This window comes from Plectropomus leopardus, chromosome 12, assembly GCF_008729295.1.
Source record: "Plectropomus leopardus isolate mb chromosome 12, YSFRI_Pleo_2.0, whole genome shotgun sequence".
Lineage (NCBI taxonomy): Eukaryota > Metazoa > Chordata > Actinopteri > Perciformes > Serranidae > Plectropomus > Plectropomus leopardus.
This window is the reverse complement of record NC_056474.1, coordinates 939,603-960,144: the sequence shown is the minus strand read 5'-3', so window position 1 is coordinate 960,144 and position 20,542 is coordinate 939,603. Positions and strand designations below refer to the sequence as shown.

Sequence of the window (20,542 nt, the reverse complement as noted above, 5' to 3'; positions counted from 1 at the left end):
ATTACCTCATTGCACTTTTATTATCGTTATTATTATTATTAATTATATTATATTAATATTTACAAATTTTCATGTAATTTTCTTGAATTTTTCAAACTTATATCTTGCTTACGTTTGTTTCATTTCTTCTTTAATTGTTCATTGCCTTTTTTTTTTAAGTAATTGTTTCAAAAATCATAGATTAGTTATTAAAGGTCACAATATTACAAGTAAATTTTGAAATTTCAAAAGAAATCTTAATATTGTGAGAAAAGTGAATTGAGTTGTATCAAAACAATATTAATCACATAAATTTATAAGAAAAAAGTCAGAATTCTATGAGATTACTAATTTTCAGGTAATGTTCTTGTTTTCTAATGTTTGGGTCATTTCTTCTTTAATTGCTCTTTGCCTTCTTCAATTTGTATTTATTTATTTATTCAAGAAATCAAGTCAATTTGACAGTGAATACAGACCCCAGCTGAAATTATATTAATTCTCATATTAATCTGTAGATCAAAAGTTAATCATCTCCTTATCTGTGCTGCACATGCTCAGTGCAGGTTGATCCCTTAATTTAAGATAACCAGGATTTATTTATATATTAGACCTCATTAGCTGCAGCGGAAAGTCGTATTTTCGTTATAACATGTTTTTTAGATAATGTGATAATTGCACAGAGATTCTGAGATAACAGGATTAAAACAATAACTGCTCTGAACATTTCTGCAGTTTTGGTGAATCACTCGGCTGAAGGCTGATCTCCAGCAACTGTTAGAATTTAATTTGGTGTTACAACCATCTCTGGTTTCCTTTTCTTTTTTTTCTTTTTTTTAAATTATGTTCTCATTAAAAAGTTAATTAACCTGAAAGATGAGTCAGCCAATCAGGACTCAAGGGACATTTTATCTTAATTAGTTTGCATTTTATCGACTTCATCTGCGTCTCATGTGTTTGCCTTAATGAGGTTTGTTGATGATAATAATTGAACTTTATATTTATTGGTCAATATAATTATTCCTCTTGCAGCTGTGCTGCTGTAAGAGTTGTTTTTTTTGTTTTTTGTTTTTAATGAAATCTTTTCCAGCTTCCAGACGTGGTGTTGATCAAAGATGAAGACTCGGACAGTAACGACGCCTTCGAGGAAGGTGAGTACCAGCGTGAAACCAAAAGTTCTTGGTTTTTATTCTGTTTTTTTAGGTATTTGTTTTACTTTTGTGCTTATTTTCAGGTAATTTTCTTGTACCCTTTAACAAATATATTGCTAATTTCTCGCTTGTTAAGTTGCTCATTTTTCTAAAAGAAATCAAACCAATTTGGTTATAAAAAATGAATTAAAAAAAAAAAACAGATTTGTCACATAAGTTATTTAAAGTAATTAAAACCTAAAGGTGGAAGACAAATGTGGATTTTTAAGCGAGTAAAAGTTTTTTTCACATGCAACAAAACAACAAAAACACAGAAAGACAACAAAGAGACAAACAAACAAACAACAAAGAGACTAAAAATGGGTTATCAGAATATTAGAAAAAAAGCATGGGGATAATTTCCAGGAAATGTATTTAATATTAGTGTAATTATATGTTTAATATTATGTTACAGGAAAAAAAGTGGGATTTTTTTTCAGGATTTTTTCTCATTTGTTTCGAACTTTTTTGTCTGTTTTTCTTATTTTCAGGTCATTTCCTTGTACCCTCTAATTATTTTTGTTGTTGCTGTTTTTGGGGCCGTGTCATATTAAATTGCTCTCTGGCTTCTGTGTTTTGACGGAAATCAAAGCGCTTCGCTCGGGTTTCACGGGGTTAAAGAGGACAGGTGGTTACCGGAAACGGTGTGAACAGGATTACAGGACGGAAATTCCTGTAAATGTGTGTTTGCATCTGACGTTATTTTCTCTTTTCTCGCAGATCACCAAACACCCGCTGATGGAGGGACGCCCGCAGTCAGAGAGCCCGCCGCGTCCGCGCCCGTCAGCCGGAGCGTGAAGAGACACTGGACGGTGGACGAGGACGCGGACAGGAGGGCGTCCTCTGAGCCGCTCGCTCTGAAGACAGCAGGCGCGCAGCAGAGCGTCACCGTGTACACGCTGGACTCTCCCCGCAGCGAGCCCGGCTGCTCCGCTCAGCTCGGCGGCGGCGAGATGGAGGCCGGCGAGTCGGTTTGTTCCTACTCTGCACAGGTGGACCCGGACGTCCAGCTGGTCCACCAGGAGTCCCCGCTGGTCCCTCCGAGCGCCAACAGGCAAACATATTTCGGTAACGGCGCTCTGATGGAGCCAAACAGAGCGGAGCTGGATCTCAGCCTGACGTGGACCAAACAGGCGAAAAACCCGATGAGTTACGCTCACTTTCACCAAAACGAAAACCTGGACGGCGACGCTTTCGGGCTGAAGATGATCAACGTGACGGGCTCCACCTCCACAGACTGCCAGCTGTCTGAAAGCAGCAACTCTGCGTTTGAGTACGACGACGCCGACGTGATGAACTACGCCCTCTACGGGACCAATCAGGACGCCCGCTCGCTCACGGGCAGCCGGGCGCCCGAGCGAAACGCTTCACGTGCGCCGTCTGCTCCAAGACGTACGCCACGTCTCAGAACCTGGACGTTCACAATGCGGATCCACACGGGCGAGAGGCCGTTCACCTGCAGCCAGTGCGGCAAGAAGTTCACGCAGTCGGCTCACCTCAAGTCGCACCTGAGCGTGCACACGGGGGGAGCGACCGTACGCCTGCACGCTCTGCTCGCGCAGCTTCATCGTCAAATACAGCCTGAAGTTACACGTGAAGAAATGTCATCCCAACGTCTGAGCGGCGCGCAGGTTTCGCTCCACAATCCTCTGCTCTGTAAATAGTTTTAAAATCAAAGAGGCTATTTAAAATTCACGAATAACAAGTTTTCTAAATGTGCAGGAGACAAAGTGAGTTTTAAAATATTTAAAGTACGCTCTTTTAACCCTTAGAAACTTGTGCAGATTGTCTCGATTTCTTTCAAAACCATGTGGAGAAAGTGACAAGCAACTAAATAAGAAATTATCCAAAAATAAATGCATAAACTGCAAGAAAGTGGTAAAAAGAAAAAAAAGTTACAAAAAATCATATATATATTTTTATATATATGAATTTATTTTATTTTCTTGATAATTTGATAATTGGCTCGATATATTTCAGAAACATGGAACAAGTTACACAAATATTACCTGAAAATAAACAAAAGAAAAAGACAGAAAAGTTTTTAAAAAGGAACAAAAAGGGACTTTAAGAAAATGCCAAAAAAGAAAAGAAAAAAAACTATATATTTTTTAAGAACACAGAAATGTGTTTTTTTAATTTTAAAGAAATAATTATAACATTAATAAATCATTTCTTTTGGACATTTTTCATTTTTTCCCTATTTTCTTTTTTTTTTTTTATAATATCTTATAATCCCCCAACTAATTTTTTAGGTAATAGTAAAAAAGTTAAAAATCAGTAAATAAGGCAATAACCTGAATGGTAATTCTGATAATAATAAATACAGTTTTCCCTATTTTTCCCCTAGATATTTCCCACTTGATTTTAATTTTCTAAATCTAAATCTTGATTCTAATTTCTAAATTTCTAATTTCTTGCAGTTTGTGCAACATTTCTTACCGAGTTGCTCATTGCCTTTTTCCTTGTTCTCAAAAGCAATCCAGTTTTCTCCGGTTTCAGAGGTTTGAACGTGAGCGGCGTCTGAAAACTGATGTCCATCCAGCTTATTAAAGAATGAGTTCAACTTTTTTAATTAGTTGACAGAAAATTTGTCAACTATTCTGATAATTATTCAATCGTTTGGCATTTTTGCTGAAAAGTAACTTCAACGTTTGATGTTTTTTGCTTCTCAAATTTGATAACCTGCTGTTCTTTTTATTCACATCAGAGTAAATTGAATATTTTGGGGGTTTCGAGTTGCTCGGACATTACAAGACATTTGAGGACGTCACACTGGGCCTGAGGGAAATGTTCAGTTTTGTTATGCTATAAAGACCAAATAACTATTTGAGGAAAAAAGCAGCAGATTAAAGCATCTCATTTATCAAACAGGAGGTGTGTGATTTCAGAACGAAACCTAAATTTTGTCACGTTTTTGTTCAGCTTTGTCTCTGCTGTTTGAGTCTATAGTGTGCAGGTCAAGAGGTTAATAGCTGTGCGAAAAAGCCAAAATTCTGTATAAATCTTATTAGGTTTGTGTCATTTTTTGTTAATAAAACAAATTTTGAAATTGTTTTGTGTCATTTTTTACACAGATTTGTCAAATAAGTTATTTAAAGTGATTAAAGCCCAAAGCAGAAGATTTTTAAGTTATTTTTTTAAATTTAACTTTTTTTAAATTACTGAAAACTTTTTTAATCTCTATCATTCAGAAAAATGAGAAATAATCTTATTATTGTTAATTTAGGAAAAACTAGCATTTTTTAAATAAAATACCTAAAATAAAATAAATGTTTTGTGTTGTGAGTGTGCGCATGCGCACTGATGTCACTGGAATAGGTTTCAGAATAATAAAATGATGTTTCGCGCATGCGCACTGAGGGCCGTCTCTGGTTATTTTCCCCCCGCATCACTTCCTGGTTTTTCTCGGCTCTGTTTACATCAGGTGGGGATCCGATACACGGAGAGGGCGCGTGCGTTTCTGTTTTTGTCACCTGTCCCGGGCCGGTAATCTGGATTATTCTGCGTCATCACACGCACGCGCTGGGTTACTGAATCATGTCTCCGGCCGCTGCCTTCCACGCGCAGCTCGCCTCCATCATGGAGGTTTTGGCCAACACGGCGGTGGCGGAGATCTGCGAGCTCGTGGACAGCGGCTACTCGGTGCTGCAGAGAAAACTGCGGCTCATGGAGCTCCGGGCGGCCCGGGCGACCGCGCTGCGAGCCGCGGCCACCGCGGGCGGCACCGCGCTGCTGCTCGCGGGCGGCCGCGCGCGAGCTCAGCTGCCCGCTCATCACCCGGGCAACGGGCCAAGGAGGAGCGGAACACCTGGAGGTAACAATGGTTACGATGCTAACAGTTACGATAATAACCGCTACGATGATAACGTACCGGCAGACAAGCGGCGGTGTGAGGAGCAGGCTGTATGTATGGAAGACCATTTCTGCCAATGTGATTTTTTTTTTAAAAAAGAAAAAAAATCCATACATCATAGTATCAAAATGATGGGCAGCTTTATCAAAATAATGGGGGAACTTAATCAAAAATAGTGAACAACTTTCAAAATAATGTGTTAGTATCTCAAAATAAGGTGCGGCTTTATCAGAATAATGTGTCAGAATTTCAAAATAATGGGCAATTTTCTCAAGTAATGTGTTATTTTCTCCTTAAATCCCTTAATTTTATCAAATAAACAGCCAACTTTATGAAAATAATGGGCAACATCATCAGAATAATGGGCAACTTTATGAAAACAATGAGTAAATTCATCAAAATAATGAGCAACTTTATCAAAATTTCTCAAAATAAAATGCTAGCATCTCAAAGCAATGAGCATCTTTCTCAAAATAATGCATTAGCGTAGTATCTCAAAATAATGGGTAGCACTGCCAAAATAATTGGCAACTTTCTCAAAAGAATGAGCAACTTTCCAAATATAATGCATAATCATCTCAAATTAATGAGTAACTTTATCAAACTAATGCAAAAGAATTTGAAAATAAAGCCTAAGAATTTGAAAATAATGTGCAACTTTATCAAAATAATGTGCAACTGTATCACAATGATGAGAAACTTTCTCAAATGAATGTTAGTATCTGAAAATAATGAGCAAAAACAGCACATAAACAGCTGTTTTTTGTACGATTCATAAATAAAGCGTCATTATGACTTACCTCCTCCAGCTGAGCCGACGCGGTCCACAGCGTCCAACCAGGAGACTCTGCGGTGCAGAGACCCCGATCCGTCCTCGGACTCTGGACAGGACACCACACAGGGGACGGTGAGGACAGCAGGGTCTTTAGCAGGATGTGGGTTGTCCTCCTCCGTCCATCTCTCAGCTCCTCTGTGTCTCTGCTCTGATTGCAGCCGTCTGCAGGCGACTCGACCGAACTGACGACCGCAGTGATCAAAGTGGAGGAGGACGACGACGAGTCCTGGTCCCAGCCTGAGCCGGACAGTCAGTACAGTTTTACTACATTAATACTTCATTCAGCAGGTTTACTCAAAACTGCACGTTCATTTTACAAAAACTATAATATCAACATTTTTTTTTTCAGCACGTTTTCAAGGACATTTTCGTGTTTGTTTTCTCTTTTTTTGCTTATTTTTATGTAATTTTCTTGTAACTTTTTGCAAGAAATTTTACCTAAACATTTGTGTTTTAAAAAAACGGGAGTATTATGAGAAAATAGGTCAAAAATTAGGGGAAAATGTCCAGAAAACTATGCCTATAGTTATAATCATTTCCTTTTTTTGGCAAGAATTATAATATATAAAAAAAAAACATAAACTTTTTATTTTCAGCACTTTTTCAAGGTCATTTTCTTAATTTTAGGTAATTTTTTGTAACTTTGAACTGATTTTTGTTTAACAAATTTAACTATTAAAGATTTTCTTTAAGCATACCACGCCGACAATTCATTGGTCTTTAACCCTTTCAAAATCAAGCTTTAACCCTTTGAGTCCTGGATCGACATCAGTCTTCTTCTGCTGTTTTTACAGGATGTTGAGCTGCTTTGATTTTTATTTTTCATTTGAGTGATTTTTTTGAGTCATTTTCAAAAAGTGAGTTTAAATACCACAAAAATCAAACTTTGATCAAACAAAGTTTTGGGGGTTTTTTTTGTGATATTTAAGCTTCAGCCAAAACCACTGAAAAAAATCGACACCTTTGTCTCTTGAAAAAGTTTTAAAGTTTTAATATTCTGGTTTTTTTCAGAGGTGTTTTGTCACGTTGTCGATGGCCCGACCACGGAGACAGAAGCCCCGCCCCCGCTGACCAAACAGGAAGCAGCAGACGACAGCGGGGGTTCGTCTCAGTCGTGGGCGAGCGGAGAAGTCAGCTCCACCTCCACGTCCGTCCAAAAAACGCTCAGCGGCCAGCGGCCCGACGCCGGCAGTTACGAGTGTCTGATATACGAGCCGCAGCTCCAGCACGCCGCCCTCACGTCCCAGAATGCTTTGAGTGAGGATCCCGGCTGCTCGTACGTGTTGAACACCAGCGTGAGCGCGTCGGCCGACTCGGGCGGCGGCAGCTTCCCTTTCAGCATCTCGGAGGCAGCCGAGCGCCAGCAGCCCGCAGGCTTCCAGAGCGGCCAGCAGAGGGCGCCGCCGCCCGCAGACGAGCCTGCGAGGAAAGAGGTGACGGAGAGAGTGGGCGCGTTCGTCCGGCGGGACCGGTGGCGACCTCAGGACGGCGTCAGCAGGGCGTCCGGCCACAGCCGGGAGGACGGCGGGGGGAAGGCGTTTGTCTGTAACTGCTGCGGGAAAACTCTGGCCTGCCTCAAGAACCTCAAGACCCACATGAGGGTCCACACGGGCGAGAAGCCGTTCGTCTGCGCGCTCTGCGGCAAACGCTTCTCCGACTCCAGCAACCTGAAACGCCACCAGAGCGTCCACACCGGAGAGAAGCGCTACGGCTGCGTCCACTGCGGGAAACGCTTCGCCCAGTCCGGGTCCCTGAAGGTCCACATGACCGTCCACACGGACTGCAAACAGTTCAGGTGTTCGTACTGCGGCAAGACCTTCATCTCCGGCAGCCACCTGCGCCGCCACGTCACCGTGCACGCCGGGGAGAAACGCTTTGCCCCCACGTTTCAGTGACAGAGAGGATCATGGGAGGTTAAATCTTTCAGTAGCCGCAAGAAAAACACCGCCTCATGTTTTAGGCATCAAAGTGATTTTAACCCTTTAAAACCTGGACTCACTTTTCTTGTGCTGCGTTCAGACGCCTGAACAAGGATTTAAAACTTCAGATCCTGCGCAGTTTTTTCTTCTTTTTTTTTTTTTTTGCTTCACCGACTTGGCAAAAAATGTTCCGCAAATTTCAAATAAAAAATAGAATAAAAAGAGAGATTTTCAAAGTTGTTGTTCGTTTTGTTTTTTTTTTAAGAAAGGAGAAAATATAGAAAAAACCCACTGTTATAATCCTCAGAATTATATATTTGAAATTGTTTTACAGAATTATTATTAAGCACTTTTTTTCGGTTTTTCTTCTGGGTCATTTCTTAAACTACTCACCCATTTCCGCCCATGTTTTTTAAAGAAAGCCAAGTTGTTCAGGTTTCAAAGGGTTAATTACTGAAAAATCTCTCAGCGTGAGGCTTCTGTTAACCCTCCAGAACTTCAGAAACTGGCTTGAATCCTGAAAGAGGGCAATGAACTTAACATTTGCAAGAAATCAGTAAAAAGTACAAGAAAATAACCTTTAAGTAAGGAAAAAATGCAAACTTAAAAGGGAAAGTTAAAAGAAAAAAAACAAGGAACTGACCTGAAAAGTGATGAAAAATTTGTGTGATTAGCAAAAAAATTAAAAAATAAAAAAGAAGAAATTCTGTATGAAAATAAAATACAAGACAATAACCTGAATATAAGCCAAAAAAAATAATTTTCAGGTCATTTTCTTGTCACCTTGGTCATTGCCTCTTTCTCCGTGTTTTTGAAAAAATGGGAAGAAACCACTGAGCAAGTTAAAAGAGAGAAATTATGAAAAGAAAGAAGAGAAAATTACTTCAAAAATAAGCACAAAAAGAGATTAAAAAACCATAAAACAAAATGACTTAAAAAATGCTTAAAAATAGAATTAAAAATATTTTCTGGACATTTTTCTCTAGTTTTTTTTATAATATCTAATCCCTCACAGCTAAGTATCAGATCATTTTCTTCTTAGCTTTGACTTTTTTTTTTAATTTATGGGACATTTCTTGCCAAGTTGCTCATTGCCATTTTACCAATTTTCTCAGGTTTCAAAGGGTTAAATAGCTTGTGAGAGGTGAGCTGATGTTTTAGGTTTTAAAGGGTTAAATGTTAGTCTGAGCATTAAAACGTGTAACCAGCAGCTGATCGGCGTGAACGAGGAGGAAACTGAACCGTCATGTTTACATGTTGTGAATACGTCGTGGATGTTTTTTAATGATTTTCGTGTCATTTTGTAATAAAAGCCATTTGTTGAGTCTCACGTGAGTTTAAATGGAAAATATTTGCACATCCAGCGGCCTCAGACGAGGCGCGCCGGAAAGAATCGCTGAAGTCTCGATAAGACGAACCTTCGCTCTCGATTATCAGCAGGGTTCAGTCACAATGTCACACATACATTTCCAGGACTTTTCCAGGACCTTGAGGCAAATTTTAAAGACCGTACATTCTCTGAAAAGACCATCAATGCTCCTGATTGGATCTTTTTTTCATTACTATGCAACAGCTTTTTAAAATACATATTATTCTATATTCTTTCATTATTCTAAACTGAATATTTAAATAAAACTTCAATAAAACCGTTCATATTTATGGGGGGGGGTCTTAAAATGTTCTTATAACGGCACAATGCAACCAATGCAGAATTTTTTTCCGTTTTCTTTATGTTCGCAGAACGTTAGGGCAACATTCTCTATAAACATCCCAAAAAATTTTAATGACTGTTAATAAATCTCATTATGTCACGTTTTCATCTGAAAAAAAGGTCTAATCTCAGTCCTGAATGTCGCTTTGAAAACGTTCTTCCTTTGTTCCTTTAAGGTTAAATGCTGACTAAGACGTAACGTTTGAACTGCAACATTGTGAGGATGTTTCAGTGATGTTGACAAGTGACAGATCAGAGAACGTTATTTATAAAACGTTCCCACAATGTTACATGAGAACAAAGGAAGAACATTTTCAAAGCAACATGTTATTGAGGAGTGAGATTACAGAACTTTCCTATATGAAAATGTAACACACACAAACATATTTATATATATTTATATATATAGACATATATATATATATATGTGTATATATATATATATATATATATATATATATATATATATATTATATATATATATATATATATATATATATATATATATATATATATATATATATATATATATATATATAGGTAGATAGATAGGTAGGTAGATAGGTAGATAAACACACATACATGTGTCCTTTTTGATGTCATTCTCACTGATGAACGGGTCGCTTTCATTGGTCTTATTTACTAGTTTTGGTGTACACATTAATAATAAAAGCATAAAGTGATTATAGGTATTTATATTGTAATGGATGGTATCGTTGGATAGTTTTATTTAGCTGTTTACAAAACTGGAATAGTTGTTCATATTGTATCGGGTCGTATTTTATATTTTTGGAAGTTGTTAATGTAGAGTTTATATAAGCATATATATTTATTTATCTATAGATAGATAGATAACCTTTTTGTTACATTTTCATGTTTATAGATAGAAATGTTATCCTAACTTTAAGAGGAACGTTCTGGGAATATAAAGAAAAATAGCCGCTGAAACTGTGACTACAACGTTGCTTTAGCTGCACTGTGCGGAAGTCGTCCGAAGAGTCCCTTTAACCCGCTTAATATTTATCTGTTTGTTCATTGGACAGGCTGATGCTGTGAGGACACTCTGTCTGCCTGTCTCTCTGTCTGTCTGCCTGCTGTCTGTCTCTCTGCTGTCTGCCTGTCTCTCTGCTGTCTGCCTGTCTCTCTGCTGTCTGTCTCTCTGTCTGTCTGCCTGTCTGTCTGCTGTCTCTCTGCTGTCCATCTGCCTCTCTGTCTCTCTGTCTGTCTCTCTGCTGTCTGTCTGTCTGTCTCTCTGCTCTCTGTCTGTCTGTCTGCTGTCTGTCTGCTGTCTCTCTGCTGTCTCTCTGCTGTCTGTCTGTCTGCTGTCTCTCTGCTGTCTGTCTCTCTGTCTGTCTGTCTCTCTCTCTCTCTCTCTGCTCTCTGTCTCTCTGCTGTCTCTCTGCTGTCTGTCTGTCTGTCTGTCTGTCTGTCTCTCTGCTGTCTGTCTCTGCTGTCTCTCTGCTGTCTGTCTGCTGTCTCTCTGCTGTCTGTCTGTCTCTCTGCTGTCTGTCTGTCTCTCTCTCTGCTCTCTGTCTGTCTCTCTGCTGTCTCTCTGCTGTCTGTCTGCTGTCTCTCTGCTGTCTGTCTGTCTCTCTGCTGTCTCTCTGCTCTCTGTCTGTCTCTCTGCTGTCTCTCTGCTGTCTGTCTGCTCTCTCTCTGCTGTCTGTCTGTCTGTCTCTCTGCTGTCTCTCTGCTGTCTGTCTGTCTCTCTGCTGTCTCTCTGCTCTCTGTCTGTCTCTCTGTCTGTCTGTCTCTCTCTCTCTCTGCTCTCTGTCTCTCTGCTGTCTCTCTGCTGTCTGTCTGCTGTCTCTCTGTCTGTCTGTCTGTCTGTCTGTCTGCTGTCTGTCTGTCTGTCTCTCTGCTGTCCCACCATCAGCTGATCGATCGCGAAACGCCTGAAAACACTAAGGACTCGGCGGTCAAACCACGTGAGACTTTCCGCGGGTGAGAGCGCGAGACTAACGTCATGTGCGCCAGTTTGCGAAAACATCCGAAAAACTGACGTCAGACAGCGCTGCGGGAATATGAGGCGCGATTCTGCCCCAAACTCACCGCGCAGATGGAAGTCCAACGTTTGTTGTTGCTGGTTGTTTCCCAGTCCGGCCAGTACGCCTCCCAGCAGGCCGCCATCATGTTTCTGGGGGAAAAAAACAAAAGAAACTACTTCTGTGACGAGCTTCAGGTGTCACAGGCTGTTTCCTCCTCACGTGTTTCCGGTTCAAAACCCTCAGAGTTTATTATTCACAGCACTGATCACTTTATGGTTTTATTATAAATGTGTTTTAATCACTTTAGCACCGTTTTTTTTTACTTTGAGATCTTACATAATTCTATTTTTAATTATTTCTATCGTTTATTTATCTTATATTTTTGTTATTCCCCACTTCTATTTCCCCCCACTCCCTCTTTTTATGAAATATTTATGGTGCACATTTTTTTTTATAATATGCTATATTTTATATTATTTAAACAGTCATTGTTAACACTACAGCCTTGATCAATGCACCCAAACTGTGGAGAATCATAAGAGCTATATTTTATTTTATTACTTTACTATTTTATTTTAATATGTTCTATTTATTCTATCATTTTATTTTATTAGTTTACTATTTTAATTAATTTTACTTTATTCTATTTTATTTTATTACTCTTTTTTTATTTTATTCTTTAAATAACCATGTGTGGTTTTTTTATAGGGAAAACTTGAATTATGTTTTTACTAGTCCTTGCTGCATCACTGTCTTCTTTTAAATCACTTTTGAAGAGTTACTTTTGTTGAACAATAAGTCAACATTATTATTTTATTATTGTTATTATCATTATTATTATTATTATTATTATTATTATTATTATTATTATTATTATTATTATTATACTGTACCTTACTCCTGACGTTGCACTTATGTCTCACACTGCTGTGTTGGATTTTAAAATCCACAGTGTTTTAATATTTTACATCTGTGCTGTATTTTTGCTTGTGTGTGTTTTATTATGATTTTATGTGTAAAGCATTCTGTAATGTTGGTTCTGATAAGTGCGATAAAAATAAGACTTTATTCTTCTTATTTATTATTATCATGCCCCTATCAAACCTGACGGCTGAGGAGGGAAATATGCATCAACAGGGAGACAGTCAAATACACCAGCAGGCCGCGCTCTAACATTAACATTAACATTAAAGACCCAAATCTGAGAAATCCCTAAATAACAGATGTCCTTCAGTCAGCGCTGTGACGTGATGAAGTAATAAAACTTTGTTACAGTACTGAAGTTTTTGGGAGTATCTGTATTTTACTCTGATTTACTTATAATCTACTACTTATACTTTTAATCTACTAAATAAATGAGCTGCCAGGTTAGTGTTATTACAGACATTTTATTTTGATTAATGCTATCCCGTCTCTCAAACCTTTTCCCCCTTTTTATTGTATTTTTGAACTTAATTTTATTAATTAAATTCTTATGGGGATGGATACATGACAATTTATTTAATTGTCTGTTCATTTATTTTTGAGTTATTCATAATGAAAATTGGTTTTTTGTACTGTCCATTTGTGGCTGTGTCATTTTCATAGTGTGAAAAAAATGTGGGGTTTTTTTTTTTTCATTTTTTCAAAATATACAAATGACACAGTTACACATTGGCAGCACAAAAACACCAATTCACATTATGAATAACTCAAAAATAAATTAACAGACGATAAAACTGTGAAATAGGACTTATTTAAGGAATCTTTTCACATTGTGGGATCAAACAGCATTAAATATTTTCACACCATTTTACCCCAAAACTGCTGCAAATGTAAGTCTCGGTCTCTGTGACCTCCCAAAAATGTTTCTGGTCAAACCTCAAGAATTCATACAACAATTATGACAAAGTTTCACACAAATGTCCAACAGGATAAAATAATGAAGTGATGACATTTTTTATTCTCAAGGTCCGTCCAGCATCTGGAAATGGATGTAAACTGTAATACTAAAATCAAATAAAATAGTTAACAATTATCAATATTATTAATATTAATGAGCTGAAACACCTAAGCACCCAAAAACTGATTTTCATTAGTTCGGGAGGAAGAAAAAATTAAAAAAAATCACACTGAAACAAACATTTCAGCTCCACTGAACTGAAAAACACTTTTTGTCTTTTAAACTTTTTTTAATGGATGATACACAATCATTTTAACTTCACATACATTTTCACTAAAACTGAAAAATAAATGACAAAATGCAAAAATACTGTAAAAATTAAATCTCCAAACGCAGCGCCATCAACAGGCCGAAAAGAGCAACTGCTCATCCGAATCACTGAACTACTTTTTGAGAATTTGACCGAATCACAGTGATCAACACTGAGCAGTATTTTGGAGGCATATTAGTCACGATGATTTATACATATTTTCTTTATATTAGGCCCAAATCTTCTGCGTGTCTCGGTTTCAAATTAAAATCTAGTTAGTGCGTCATTCGAGGTTTAATTTTACAGCAGTCAGACTTTTACGACATTAATACAGTACAGTGGAATAATAAAAGTTAGTAAGTGCCGTCACAAGCAGAGTATCACATTTCCACTTTTGGAAATAAGTGCAGTCAGTGGAAAATATCTACAGTTTATATGTATAACATCATGACCATTATAGCTGCATCACGTCACACAAAGGAGCTTTCCTAAAGGTTCGATTCATCCAGAAAAATTCATATTAAATCTGTTTTCGTCACAGAAACTTTCCGTCTTTTGCAGTACATTAAATATTTTACAACTCCTCATAAAAGCCTTTTATATAAAAGAGAAAAAAAAGAATAACTTGATTCACATTTAACTTTGGTCACTTAAAGCTGCTTCAAAATGATTTTGGCCAGAAGAACAGACATCTCTGTGTTTGTGTTCACAGGTGGATATTTATCTAGTATTTACTCTCATTTTAGCTCCGCTTTGGTCTCCACCGCCTCTTGAGGGAAATACCTGGCTCCAGTTTTAACAAACACAAAACACTTGGAGCTAAAAGAGGCTTAAAACTTCTCACATCACACAGAGCGATTTGATCCCTTGTTCATATAGAAAAATATTGACGAGTGCAGCTTTAAATGCAAAGTAATAATCCATGCAGAGCGTTATGAAAAATATTAGTAACATAGATACATTTTTGTTCATTGATGAAATATCTAATTCCCTGAATCGTCAGATTTTTTTTGTTTTTATAATTCTGGCACTTTGAGTGAATAAAAACACATCAGACGATTCAGAAACCCAGAGAGACGTCTGAAACCTTAAAAACTCCACGTCTTCAACACATTCGCCACAATTAGATAACTTTGAGAGAAATGAATCCACTTTTTTTTCCTTTATCGAGTTCAGATTTGGGGATCGTAGACTCACGACTCACTTTCTTGTGTGAACAGACGTTAACCCTTTGTGTTACACGTCTGATGTCGCGCTCACGTCAGATAAGATGGACGGCGGCGATGACGCGGCGGGGTAAAAGTTTTACGTTCAGACGGCGTGGAGCTGAAGATCAGACGTCTCTGCTGCTCTGCTCACAAAAACACACATTTCAAACATTTCGGTTTCACTCAGGAAGAGCTGATGGTGCTGCTCAGCTCAGCTCTTCCTGCTGCAGGTTTGATCGACGTCTTGGCATAATTTGAGGTCCAAACATGATTAAATTTGACAAACTTTATAAAGTGGAAACCTTATAAAGCTTCACAGTACTTGTTTTCCTCCACATCTCTTAATCCCAGCTTCCTTCCTGCCACATTTCCTCTTTTCCTGATGAAAACATTTATTTCTATTATTATCTTTTCTATTACGATATGATTCATGTTTCTTTTCTTTTCAATGTGACTTTAAAGATTCTCTCCCAGATCCCAAAATGTTCCTCCCAGCTCACTGTTGAGGTTTTTAAATGCAAAAAAGTTAAGTTTCTCCCTTTTTTTTTTGGAATTATTGCTCAGAAAGTCCCTGTTTCAAAATAAGAGAAATAACTGTGAAGAAAACCTCCACATGAGAGCAGACCTGACTCACACCGCAGCCTTTCCCTGCCGGTGATGTCAGCTGGAGTTTCACAAAAAGATTTCTGGCGAGGCTGTTTTCACACGTGGACGCTAAAACTGCTGCTGACGCACGTGCAGCTCGCAGCGCGGCGCTCGTAAAATCGCCTCGGAGCCGCGTCAGGAAGTCTGGCCGAGCGGACCGACTTTGATTTCTGCAGCTGCAGCATGAAAAGATTCAACTTCTCAGAAAACACGGAAACAATGCAATCAGCAAATTATGAAGCCATTAACCAAAATTTGTTTAAAAAAAGTGCAAAAAAAAAAAAAAAAACCAACAAGAAAATGACCTTTAAAAAGTGCTGAAATAATAATAATTTTAAAAAAGTGTTTATTTTATATATTTCTGTAACATAATTTTAAATATAAAATTATCAGAATTACAAATATAATTTTCTGGATTTTTCTCAATGTTTTAATATATTTTTTAAATAATCCTCGCCTCTTTTTTAAAACAAGTTTTTAAGTAATTTTCTTGCCACCTTTTACTAATTTCTTGCGACAACATTTCTCACTAAGTTAGTCACTGACTTTTTTTCCAGGTTTTATCTTATGAGAGAAATCTGGAGGCAGCACAAGAAAACGAACGTCAGTTCTGTAACATTATTTTAAATATCTAATTATAAGATTCAGAAATATAGTTTTCTAATTGTCGGATAATTTCCTTCTTATATTTGACATTTTTTTCACAGTTTGTTGCACATCGCCTTTTTTTGTCAATAAAAATCTGGCCAATTTTTTTTTCGTGTTTCAGGGGTTTAACGACTTGACGTTTGAACGCAGCACGAGATGTAGATCCGGGCGTCAAGGGGTTAACAGCCGTGCAGTCTTTTTGTGAGTTCCTCCCTTTAGCGGCCGCTCGGTGTAACGGGTGAGCAGGTCTGTTTACGTTTCAGCAGCAGCACTTCCTGTTTCATCATGAAGGCACTTTGACAGCTGAAGAGTTTGAATCCACAATGCTGCAGAGAGAAACTCTGAATGTGGTCGTTTATATTTAAAATACCAAAGATTCATTAAAGCTGCACAAGAAAACACGATGATAACTGGAGTCACATCAGCCTCTGACTCAATTCATCCACTCCATCATACATTAACCACCTCTGATTATTTTTTTAGGAGCGGTGAAGTAACGAGCCCTGAAACCCGAAAAAGTCCGGACTTCTGGTAAATGTTTTCAAAGTAATAAAAGTTGGGAAGTGACCTCCGAGAAAGTCACAGGAGTTTATGTTTTTTTAAACCTGAGCCAAAAAGATTTATTGATAATAAAAAATCTGAGTTCAACAACTTTGATTAACATTAACACTCAATTATTGGCACTTAAATTTGCTTAAAGTTGTGTCTCAATATAATAATAACAATAATAATAATAATAATAATAATAAAAAGATGCCTTTACAGACATTAAAAATCATTTTGTACCAGAAAAACCTTTTCTCTTCAGAACTCTATCCAGGAAACCAAAAACTGAGATTTTCACAATAAAATCTGAGCTGGTGCAGCTTTAATGGACCTGGATCGACATAATTTCTATAAAATTATTATTTTGTGCTACATGTATGCATCTTTTTCTTTCTTTTTTTTACATTTTGGAATAAAACCCTTGCTTCAGTTTCCTCAGGAAAAAATGGCACTTATCTTCCTGTGGTTTTAACTTTCAGGTAGATCAACTAGAATTTCAGGTGAGTTGTGCGTTTGTTTTTTGTTTTTTAGAAAAAGCTCTTATTTTGCTGTTGGACCTGAATTTGTTCTGCAGACTTCAGTCTGACGTTCGGTCACTTTGGACAGCTCAAATAAGCCAAGTTCAACTACTAACGCTACAATAAACACTGACGGTGTTTCAAAAAATACATTTGAATGTTTTATATTTCGTAAGGATACTTTTTTTATGTTTTTTATCTAAACTACAGTAACGTGTGTCGCCACGTTAATGAGCTCCTTCAGCTTTTTAACAACAAACATTCTGATTCAGCTTTTACACGCCGCGAAAATCCAAACGTGAAAGTTTCAACATTTAACACAGAACCGACGTCAAAGCTGAAAATTTAACAACTTGAATGCATCACGATGTGGATTTTCCCGCCGTTTTGCTTTGGATTCAAACATTAAATACTGAAAACGTTTCGGCTTTAATTTAATTTCAAACCAGTGAAAAAGTTCAGCCCTTCTGGTCGACGCGTCGCGGCGCAGAAACCTTATTTTGATATAAATTTACATTCAGAAAGTTTCCGTTTTCAGTCTCAGCCTCCAGCAGGTGCCGCTGTAAAATGTTTTCCGGAGCTCAGAATAACGTGAAGTGCAACTTACATGCAGACGGAGGAAAAATGAAATATTTCTACTTTTTCTGTCACTCGTCCAGTTCCACATCGCGGACTTTGGGAAACTCTCCTGACGTTTCTTTTACTCGTTTCTTGATGTGATATCCTGAAAAACAGAATCAGCACGTTAGTGTTTGTCGTCTCTTTGCTGCCAGCTGACAAAGTTAGGAAGAAATGCATTTTGGATTTTGGATTTTGGACTCACCTCCGTCTTCGCCCTCCTCCACTCGCCCATCGGCCCCGACTTTGTCGCAACTGAAAGAAACCGCGTTATTAAATATGTTTTAACAGTTTTTTAATCTGACAAATTTACCGTCTTATTCTGAAGTGTGACAGCGACATTTAAACAAAATCAAGGCTTATAAAAAACAATATGATTAATAATTTTCCGTCTTAAAGCTGTGGAGTATGGAGGTATAGAAATGATTAAAATAATGTGATATGCAAAACAAATTACACGTTTTCATGTTTCGGGCAGAAAGCTCCATCAAAAAAAAATAAAATAAAATAAAATACAGTAAAATAAAACAAAAAGATATAATAAAATAAAATAAAATAAAATAAAATGCAGTAAAACAAAACAAAACAAAACAAAATAAAATAAAATAACCATCCTCCTTTAGCTTGGGTGCTCCTCCGAAGAACAGCGAGTAGTAAAATACGACAATACGATACATATATATATATATATATATATATATATATATATATATATATATATATATATATATATATATATATATATATATATCGTATCGTCGTCGTATCGTCGTATATATATATATATATATATATATATATATATATATATATATATATATATATATATATATAGCTAGTTCGATAGATGTCTAATTTTTTAACTGAGGTGTTTTGGAGGTTTTAGTTTCTCTTAAACGTTTGACCTTCAGTGACACATCAGTGTGGTTTTTGTGATACTTACACATAAATGTCGTAATCATTATGAAGACGGTCGATGTGACGGTCGCGCTCCACATGAGACACCTGCAGAAAAAACAACACGTGAGTGAAAAAAAGCACATTTACTCCATGCCACATTTTTGAATGTATTTATTTAGGAAAACGTTTCGATTCTACCTGGATCTTCATCAGGTCAAAAAAAAGTCAATTAAAAAAAAACCTGATCGGATCGAAACTTTGTCGTGAATAAACTTATCACTCGTTATCTCGGCGTACGTTTGTTTTGTGAAAATAAATATTTATCTTTTTTTAATCGATTTCTAAATAACGTTTGGAATTACAAAAATAAGCGTTTTTACCCTGAGTATAGAGCGGCGAGGATGAAGACGGTGAAGATGAAGAGGAGAAGAGCCTTCATCGTTAACCCTGAAAAACAAACAAATACATAAAATGCTGCTTCTGTTCTACATCTTAAAACGGTGGGAAACATTTTCTGTGATATCTGACTGAAAATCGGATTTTACCAGCATTTTTATATTTTTATTTTGGTCAGACATCAACAACAAGAATATAATGCAGTCAATATTTTCCAGAATCACAGTAATTATATTTGAATAAAAAATAGATCAATAAGTTAAAAAAAAAAAAATAAAATAATAATAAAAATAATAATTATAATATATGATAGAATAAATAATAATCACAACAAAGAAAAATAATAAAAACAACAATAACAACTAATTATAATAATATCAATAATAAAAATGATAAATAATGGTAAAATAAGACAAAAAATAATAACATATATTTAAAAAACAAAAGCAAGAATATAAACAGCTGACAATTACCAAATTCTTCTTCATTTCTGCGTTTTCTCATACAAGAATCAAAATAAATAAATAAATAAATAAAAAAGATTTGCAATAACTGATTTTGAAGTTTTCTGTTTTTTCTTTTGATCCGAATTTTTTAATGATGGAAATCTCGTCAGAGTCGATGAGCCTTTGAAACAGAAAATGAAGCATTAATGACCAGATAAAGAGAGAGAGCGGCGGCTCACCTGCGGGCTCAGGTGAGGCCTGACGGCAGCTGCTGGCATAGAAAGGCGAGGGAGGCGGGACTTCAGAGAGGCCGCCCAGCGACTGTGTGAAGCGCTCCTTTGATTGACAGATCTCAGAGCAAATCTCCTCCTGGATGAGCAGCTTCGGGGGCGGGGCCACTTTGTCAGGAGGGGGTGGGATCTCCGTGTGGTCTGAAAGACAAAAAAACACGAAATTACAGCACAGCGACGGGTCGCAGCCAAAAAACACGAAATTACAGCACAGCGACGGGTCGCAGCCAAAAAACACGAGGAGCAAGAAGAACATAAAACCTAACCTAATAATGATAAAAAAATAATAATAATTTAAAAAAGGAACACACTCACATCACAAAATGCACTTTTCAAAATCAAGCTTTATAAAATATTAGACATTAATATTATTTTCCTCTTTTATTTGAGTTTATTGTTTTTAACCAACATCAGTTCTAACCATAAAAATCAAATATTCATCAAAGTTTTAACCCTCAAAATGCCAAGCTTTAGTCATGATGCCACTATGTTTTAAGATGGAAAAAAAAACATAAAAATGAATTATTTTCAATATACTACATGCAAAGAATTTTTTTTTTTTATAATTATGATTTTTTTATTACAGCCAAATACTCACACTCAAACTGCTCCGTGCACAAATGTGCTTTTCAAAATAAGGCTTTAAAAAATATTCCACAT

The 20,542-nt window shown here is 36.9% G+C and overlaps 3 protein-coding genes across 3 annotated transcripts in view; 2 read left to right on the top strand and 1 right to left on the bottom strand.

Moving 5' to 3' along the window:
- Positions 1 to 857: 857 nt before the first annotated feature.
- LOC121951164 (zinc finger protein 227-like) lies at positions 858 to 2,830 on the top strand. The gene is made up of 2 exons (XM_042497406.1): positions 858 to 1,127; positions 1,887 to 2,830. The coding sequence occupies exon 2, from the start codon at positions 2,120 to 2,122 to the stop codon at positions 2,828 to 2,830; it is 711 nt and encodes a 236-aa protein (XP_042353340.1). The 5' UTR covers positions 858 to 1,127; positions 1,887 to 2,119.
- A 1,876-nt stretch (positions 2,831 to 4,706) lies between these two features.
- LOC121951163 (zinc finger protein 287-like) lies at positions 4,707 to 7,985 on the top strand. Its single transcript, XM_042497405.1, has 4 exons — positions 4,707 to 4,983; positions 5,832 to 5,929; positions 6,016 to 6,106; positions 6,869 to 7,985. The coding sequence occupies exons 1-4, from the start codon at positions 4,707 to 4,709 to the stop codon at positions 7,750 to 7,752; spliced, it is 1,350 nt and encodes a 449-aa protein (XP_042353339.1). The 3' UTR covers positions 7,753 to 7,985.
- Positions 7,986 to 15,964: 7,979 nt separating this feature from the next.
- tmem71 (transmembrane protein 71) overlaps positions 15,965 to 20,542 on the bottom strand; it is a 10,268-nt gene continuing 5,690 nt past the window's right edge. The window contains 5 exon segments of the mRNA XM_042497688.1: positions 15,965 to 17,956; positions 18,056 to 18,105; positions 18,794 to 18,855; positions 19,131 to 19,197; positions 19,832 to 20,023. Coding sequence (XP_042353622.1) covers positions 17,933 to 17,956; positions 18,056 to 18,105; positions 18,794 to 18,855; positions 19,131 to 19,197; positions 19,832 to 20,023 — 395 coding nt within the window. The 3' untranslated portion in view covers positions 15,965 to 17,932.